Raw genomic sequence first — 7830 nt, 5'->3', positions numbered from 1 at the left:
CTTTCTGTCTCTGATCAAATTGAAAAAAATTAATAATAACAAATGGAACTAACTAAATAAATCATTTTGTTAAAAAAAAAAAACTCTCTTAAAAAAAATAAAAATCATGTTCACTTCCCAGAGTCTCCACTGTCCAAGGTCCCCAAGATCCTAAAGACCACCCCCCCACACATTCTCTGTCTCTTCCTCCTCTCTCCAATGCTCCGTCTCGTCCCCTCCTGCAGTGCAGTACCGAGTGTTCACCGTGAATCACAAGATGGACCCGGTGGCCAGGACGTTCACGCTGGACATCAAGGTGGCCTCTCTCGATGGGGGGGTGGATCCTGGACCCTGGGGTTATGTGGTGTGCTGAAGGCCTGGGGGTGTGGACCACAGGGGTCCTCCCCCCAGGGCAGCCACCAGCCCCACTGCCTGTCCCCACAGAATCCAGACGGAGTCACTGTGACCAGCCACAATCTGCTAGCCAGCGATGGCTTTCTGGCCAAATCCTTCCGCCTCCCGGAGCTTGTCAGGTGCCCTGCCGGGAGCCCCCGGGGTAGCAGGGCGGGCTGTTGTTCTCGGTCTCCCTCTCTGCCCACTCTCTCTGCCTCAGTTTCGGGACTTGGACCATAGAGGCCAATTACCAAAGTACGGTCAAGCAGAAGTTCAAGGCCAACTTTGAGGTGAAGGAGTACGGTGAGCCTGAGGGAACCCCAAGGATCGGGGCTGGGCTTGGAAAGGGGTGCCCAGGGGACCTAGGACTTGAGCCGGGTGCTGGTTCTGGCCCTTGGAGATTGCCAGAGTCACTGAAGAAGAGGGGACGAGAGGCCGAGGTGCCATGCTGAAAATTCCTCCTTCCTTGGCTTCACCCAGTCCTCCCGTCTTTCGAAGTCCAGCTGACCCCAAACAAGACCTTCTTCTATCTCCATGACGAGGCTGTGGGCATTGACATCCGGGCCTGGTGAGTCACCTAAGATCAGGGACACCAAGAGACTGAATGGATAGAGAGAAGTGGGCCACTATTTTTTTTTTTAAGAATTATTTATGGTGGTGCGGTGTTTAAAGGCATTGGATTCCCATATGGCTGACTGTAGTTCAAGTCCTGGACCTGGCAGCTTGCTTTCTCACTTTCCCTCTCTCCTTCTGTCTTTCTCTGGCAAAACTCATGTGAAATAATAATAATAAATAAATTAAATAATTCTCTAAAACAAAAAAGAATTATTTATGGTGGTGCGGTGTTTAAAGGCATTGGATTCCCATATGGCTGACTGTAGTTCAAGTCCTGGACCTGGCAGCTTGCTTTCTCACTTTCTCTCTCTCTCTCTCTCTCTCTCTGCCTCTTGTCAAATTAAATAATAATAGTAGTAATAAACTTAAATAAAATAATTCTAGAAAAAAATCTTTATTTATGGGCCAGATGATGTAGCAGTTATATCACTGGAATCTCACGTGGCTGACCGCAGTTCGAGTCCCAGACCTGGTGGCTTGAAAATCATGCCATGCCCATGTGCATGCCCAAGATCCCGAGAGGAGAATGGAGAAGGGATTGCGGCGTGGTCATCCCCCCTGGGGGATGATTTCTCGCTTTCTGTCTCTCTGATGAGCACACGCACCCTATAGCAAAAAATCTCTCTTAAAAAAAAGAATTATTTACTTTAATTTTACTTATTGTTATGATTTTTAAATTTGCCATAGGGCATGTGCACTCACCAGAAAGAGAGAGAGCGTGAGAAAGCAAGCCACCAGGTCTGGGACTCAAACCGTGATCGGTCATGTGGGAATCCAGTGCTTTAACCACCATGCCACCTGCTGGTCCCAAAGTGGGCCACTTTGACAGCACTAGGGAAACAGAGATAGTCTTCTGCCACCCATGGGACATCCCAGACCACCTACGCTGTCTCGTGAAGTTGTCCAGACCACATCTGCTCCCTGCAAGGCCACACAACCCCTCTCTCCATGGCAGAGCGTGCATGGGCCATCTGGTCTACCTCATCCTCCGCCTCATGGCTTGAACCATCTTTGGAAGTCCAGGAGGTGGTTCAGGTCACCTTTGCCATCGTAACTTTGCCCAGATTATTTCTACTGCTCTCCAAGATGACAGCTGCTTCGTGCATGGTCTTGTAAGGGTTGACGGACCATCTCCACAGTGCTACGAGGTTGTATAGGCTACGCCATCCAGCTGAGGTGGTGCGGGTCACGTCTGCCACTTCTAGACATTAGATGGAGGCTATGCCCATTATGTACACTCTACCGGCTTTCTGATCCACCTGGTAAAGATGTGCAGGCCACCTCTACCACCTTGGGAGGTTGCCCAGGCCACATCAAAGCTTGGTGGGACAGGGACCACCAGGGGGCATGGTGGATAAGGCATTGGACTCACACATGGCCAACTGCAATTCAAGTCCTGGATCCGGTGGCTTGAAACTCACACCAGGTGTGTGTGCATGCGTACCCAAAATCCCGAGAGGAGAATAAAGAAGGAATTGTGGCATGGCCATCCCCCCTGGGGGCGGTGGCTTCTCACTTTCTCTCTGTCTGTCTGTCTCTCTCTGGCAAACACACATATCCTATGGCAAAATAATAATAATAATAATTTGGTGGGACATGTTTGCCACCCACCCAGGGTTGTGTAGATTAACAAAGAAGCCACCTGAATTTCCAAGGGCCACTTCTGTCCCTCCCCAAGTCGTGAATTGTGTAGGCACTTCAGAGTCAGCAGAAGGACTCTCCCCGCCCCCCTCCAGGTACATATTCAACAAGCCGGTGGATGGACACGCCCTGGCCATGTTTGGGCTGAAGCAAGATTCCAGTCGGATCCCCATCCAGAGCTCCCTGCAGAGGGTGGAGGTGACCGAATCGCACCCTCTTCAGTGCCTCCCTCCCACCCCAGCCATCATCACTCCACCAGAGACCATCACTTCTCCCTCTCTCTTGCCCTGAGAACAGATCTCTAAAGGCCTGGGCCACGTCTCCCTCCAGAAGAACACACTGATGACTGCGTTCCAGGAGAACAATGAAGAGGACTTCATTGGGGCCTCAATCTTTGTTAATGTCACCGTGTTCTCCTCAGGTATCACCCTTATCCGGGCCCCTGGTCTAGGTCAGGACACAGTGTTCTTCCTCTTTTCTTTTTTTTCTTTTAAGAATTCTTTTTTTTTTTTCTTTTGGAGAAGTTTTGGCCATAGGGTGTGTGCACTCTCCAGAAAGAGAGAGACAGAGAGACAGAAAGCAAGAAATCACCCCCTCCCCAGGGGGAACGGTCACACCGCAATCCCTTCTCCTCCATTCTCCTCTCAGGATCTTGGGCATGCACACACATGCGCCTGGTGTGACTTTTAAGCCACAGGGTCTGGGACTCGAACTGCAGTCGACTCCGTGGGAGTCCAGTGACATGGCCATTATTCCATCTGCTGGTCCTAATAAAGAATTCTTAATTTTTTTAAGAGGTTTTTCCAATAGCGTGCGTGCACTCGCCAGACAGACAGAGAGAGACAGAGAGACAGAAAGCAAAAAATCACCCCCAAGGGGGGATAGCCATGCCGCTATCCCTTCTCCTCCATTCTCCTCTCGGGATCTTGAGCACACATGCACACGTGCCTGGCTACTTGAGTTTAACCTACTGGATCTGGGACTCGAACTGTGGTCGACTATGTGGGAGACAAGCGACATAGCTATTACGCTAACTGCTGGTCCCCCAATAAAGAATTCTTAAAAGGGACCAGCAGTTGGTGTAATGGCTATATCTCTCTGGTGACTGCATGCACCCTCTAGCAAAAATCCCTCTTTAAAAAAAGAATCTGGGGCCAGCAGGTGGCATGGTGGTTAAGGGTACTGGACTCCCACATGGCCCACCATAGTTCGAGTCCCAGACCTGGCAGCTTGCTTTCTCACATTCCCTCTCTCACTCTGTCCCTCTCTGGTCAAATGAAAATAATTAATTAATTAATTAATTAACTAAAAGTTAAATAAAATAATTCTTTAAAAAAATTTCCAAGAGGAGAGTGGAGGAGAAGCGATTGCAGTATACCATCCTCTAGGAAAAGTGGTTTTTCACTTTCTCTCTCTCTTTCTTTCTCTGGAGAGTACACATGCTCTATAGCAAACGAAAAAAAGAGAGAGAGAAAGAAAACTAACTGAATCTCTTAGACAAACTGCATTGTTCCTCTGTCTCCACAGGGGGTGAGATGGTCCAGACTGAGACCTCGGGAGTGAAGATTGTCCAGAGCCCATACGACATCAAGTTCATCAGGACACCCCAATATTTCAAGCCGGGCATGCCATTCCTCTTCAGGGTCAGAATCTACCCAGGGACCCCACTTTCCTTCCCCAAAACGGATCTCCCAGGAGACAAAAACCTACACTGGACTCACCGTGCCCAACTCAACTGAAAGCTAACTCCTTTAGGGGCCTCAGACTCAAACCATGGTCCCCTCACGTCTTAACCCAGGTCCCCTAAAAGCACAAGAATGGCTCTGGATTGGGGCTCCCCATCAGGCTGGAAGACGGTGCTGGAGAGTTTATCCTGAGGCAGCGTCTATACAGAAAAGCCACTTTTACATATGCTTATTTGGAGTGGCTTTAAGATGTCTGATAGGCGAGACCAGCAGGTGGCATGGTAGTTAAGGGCGCTGGGCTCCCACATGGCCGACTGTGGTTCGAGTCTTGGACCTGTTGACCTGGTTTCTCTCTCTCAATCTCTCTCTCTCTCTGTCTCTATCTGGTCAAATAAAATAAATAAATAGATAGATAGATGATAGATAGATAGATGATAGATAGATAGATAGATAGATAGATAGATAGATTGACAGATAAATAGATAGAAGCCTGATAGGCACTAGGAAGGTTAGAGCCATCCTTTGGTGCCAGCTCAACTCCAAGTTTCCCCAAGCCCCCCATGCCTCCTCCTACCCTCTCCACTCCCTGTCTTCCCACTTGCCATCAGCCACCAGCATCTGGTTACACCCTGCAGAACGATGGGGACACCATTTACACAGACTCTAGTGTAAATGGTGGCCCCGTTGCCCAGGGCACTCCTTACACAACTGTACAAGGCAGTCCTATCCAGGTCGCCTTTCCAATCCCCACCTTTCCTGCGGGGCCACTCCCAAGGCTGGCCTCCATTTTACCTCATTCCACTCTAGGTCTTCGTCTCAAATCCTGATGGGTCCCCAGCCTCCAGAGTCCTCGTGAGCAGTCAGAAGAACAAAGTATACACAGAGGATGGGGTGGCCACTCTGACCATCAACACGGATGCAGACATGGACAAGCTCCCCATCGAGGTACCCGCCTGACGGGGTGGGTGGCTTTGGGGCTAGGGAAGCTGACAACTTGAAGTTGGCTTGTCCATTACTCTCTACAAGGAAAAACCTTTTTTATTATTAGAGATTTATTTTATTTACCTTCATTTATTTATTTATATTTTAATTTGACCAGAGAAGTACCGAATAAGAGCAAGAGAGAGAGAGAGAAAGTGAGAAAGCAAGCTGCCAGGTCTGGAACTCAAACCATGGTCGGCCATGTGGGAGTCCAGCACCCTTAACTGCCATATGACTTGCTGGCACCCTAAAGGTCTGGGACTCAAACCATGGTCAGCTATGTGGGAGTTCAGTGCCCTTAACCACCACACCACCTGTCAGCCCTCCCCCTGCATTTTTTGGGGGGGTGGGGGAGAGGTTTTCACTATAGGGCATGTGTGCTCGCCAGACAGACAGAGAGAGACAGAGACAGAAAGCGAGAAATCACCCCCCAGGGGGGATGGTCACACTGCAATCCCTTCTCCTCCATTCTCCTCTCGGGATCTTGGGCACACACACACACGTGCCCAGTGTGAGTTTTAAGCCACCGGGTCCAGGACGCGAACCACGATTGACTACGTGGGAGTCCAGCAACATAGCCATTACACTAACTGCTGGTTCCTCCCCCTGCATTTTTTAAGAAAGAGATTGCTATCATGCACGTGCACTCACCAGACACATAGAGAAAGGCACAGAAAGTGAGAAATCACCCCCCAGGGTAGATGACCGTGCCACAATCCCTTCTCCTCCATACACTTCTTGGGGTTTTGGACATGCACACACATACACCCAGTGTGAGTTTCAAGCCACTGGGTCCAGGACTTGAACTGTGGTTGTCTATGTGGGAGTCCAGTGAAGTAATCATTATACCATCTGCTGATCCTTTCCTAGGTAACAACGGAAGAATCTCTCCGCCCAGAGGAACAGGCTGTAGCCAAGATGACTGCTTGGCCTTACTCAACTCAGGATGGGTCAGGGAACTTCTTGCACATTGACGTGAAGGCATTCGGCACGGTGGTTGGCAGCAGCATTCAAATAAGCCTCAACACAAGGCATCGAGACCCTGCTGTCAAGAACAAGATTACGCACTTTACCATCCTGGTGAGAAGCGAGGACCGAGGACTAGGGTCTGAGCCAAGGAACTATCTCTCTGGAAAACCTTGGTTTGCTGGGTGGGAGAAACTGTGAACAAAGGTGTGAATATGGAAATAATCTGGGTACATATCAAAAGGCTGAAGTGAAAGGACTGTGTCCCACCCCTCCATGGTGGACTGGTTTTTTTTCAACCTTTCTCATCTTTGTCATCTTTTACCTCCAAGGTCTTGAGTAAGGGCCGAATAGTCAGTGCCAAACAACAGTTAAAAAGCCAGGGGAGTGTCTACACATCAGCCGCTATTGATGTGACTTCAGAGATGCTGCCCTCCTTTCGCATTCTGGCCTTTTATTTACTGCCCAATGGAAACAGCGAGGACCCTGAACTGGTGGCTGATTCCATATGGGTAGATGTGAAAGACAGATGCATGGAAAAGGTGAGTCAAAGTCCTGCTCATTGTACATAACCATCAAAGAGTTCCAGAAAGACTCTGCGTAAATTCAGGGATATCCAGTCTCCAGATGGTGGGAGAGGATGAAGTGAATATGTGGCCTTAAGAGCTCAACATGAGGGTTGAATAAGATGCAACTAAATAAATGCTTGGGCTGAGATTGGCCTGGTGGCAGTTCAGATGCTCCACCAGAGCAGGAGGAAGCATAAACTTGAAAAAGGAGTTGAGGGGGCCCCTGGCAGGTGTTGTGGTGGTTGAGAGTGTTGGACTCCCACATGACTGACTGCAGTCTGAGTCCTAGACCTAACAGCTTGCTCTCTCACTTTCCTTCTCTTTCTCTGTCCCTCTCTGGTCAAACTTTAAAAAATAACAAATAAATAAAATTAAATTTAAAAAATAATTTAAAAAGAAAAAGGAGTTGAGTAGCTTATGATCCTCTTCCTAACACCTCTCTTTTTCTTGGCCCAGCTGAAGGTCAGCTTAACGAATGATGAATTCTTGCATTCTTTGGAGCCCAACAACCAAGTGGAACTGAAGGTGGTGGGTCAATCAGAGGCCACAGTGGGACTGGTGGCTGTGGACAAAGCTGTCTATGTCTTAAACAGCAAACACAAGTTCACACAGAAGAAGGTGAGATCATGAGAGCTTTGGGCCAAGAGGTTTTCTGGAGAGTCTAGCTTGAGCCTCAGCTTCTTCAGCTAAACAAGGGGCAACATCAATGGCTGTGAGTATTGAAGAAGGTGCACAGCCTAGCAACTAGAAGAGCTCAATAAGTAGGAGATAGTGTGAGAATTATCACTTGAGCCTTATGCCTAATCTGGAGGGGTCAGAAAGATCCCAAATCCAGATTCACCTCTTGATTTCTAGGTCTGGGATGTGCTGGAGGAACATGACATTGGTTGCACAGCAGGCAGTGGGAAAGACAGACTCGCTGTGTTCAAGGATGCTGGATTGGACCTGAAAATCAGTACAGGGATGGACACTCTGGCAAGCTCAGGTATCAGGGAGCGGAG

General features: G+C 48.9%; 1 protein-coding gene across 1 annotated transcript in view; it reads left to right on the top strand.

The window, feature by feature from the left end:
* LOC102477658 (complement C3) overlaps window positions 1-7830 on the top strand; it is a gene marked incomplete in the record, with an annotated part of 38374 nt that overhangs the window by 2027 nt on the left and 28517 nt on the right. The window contains 12 exon segments of the mRNA XM_014592864.2: window positions 225-295; window positions 424-512; window positions 593-675; window positions 853-940; window positions 2724-2826; window positions 2926-3049; window positions 4156-4271; window positions 5121-5258; window positions 6165-6374; window positions 6593-6802; window positions 7286-7447; window positions 7685-7814. Coding sequence (XP_014448350.1) covers window positions 225-295; window positions 424-512; window positions 593-675; window positions 853-940; window positions 2724-2826; window positions 2926-3049; window positions 4156-4271; window positions 5121-5258; window positions 6165-6374; window positions 6593-6802; window positions 7286-7447; window positions 7685-7814 — 1524 coding nt within the window.

This window comes from Tupaia chinensis, unplaced genomic scaffold, assembly GCF_000334495.1.
Source record: "Tupaia chinensis unplaced genomic scaffold, TupChi_1.0 Scaffold138665_1, whole genome shotgun sequence".
Classification (NCBI taxonomy): domain Eukaryota; kingdom Metazoa; phylum Chordata; class Mammalia; order Scandentia; family Tupaiidae; genus Tupaia; species Tupaia belangeri.
This window is presented reverse-complemented; position numbering and strand designations above follow the sequence as displayed.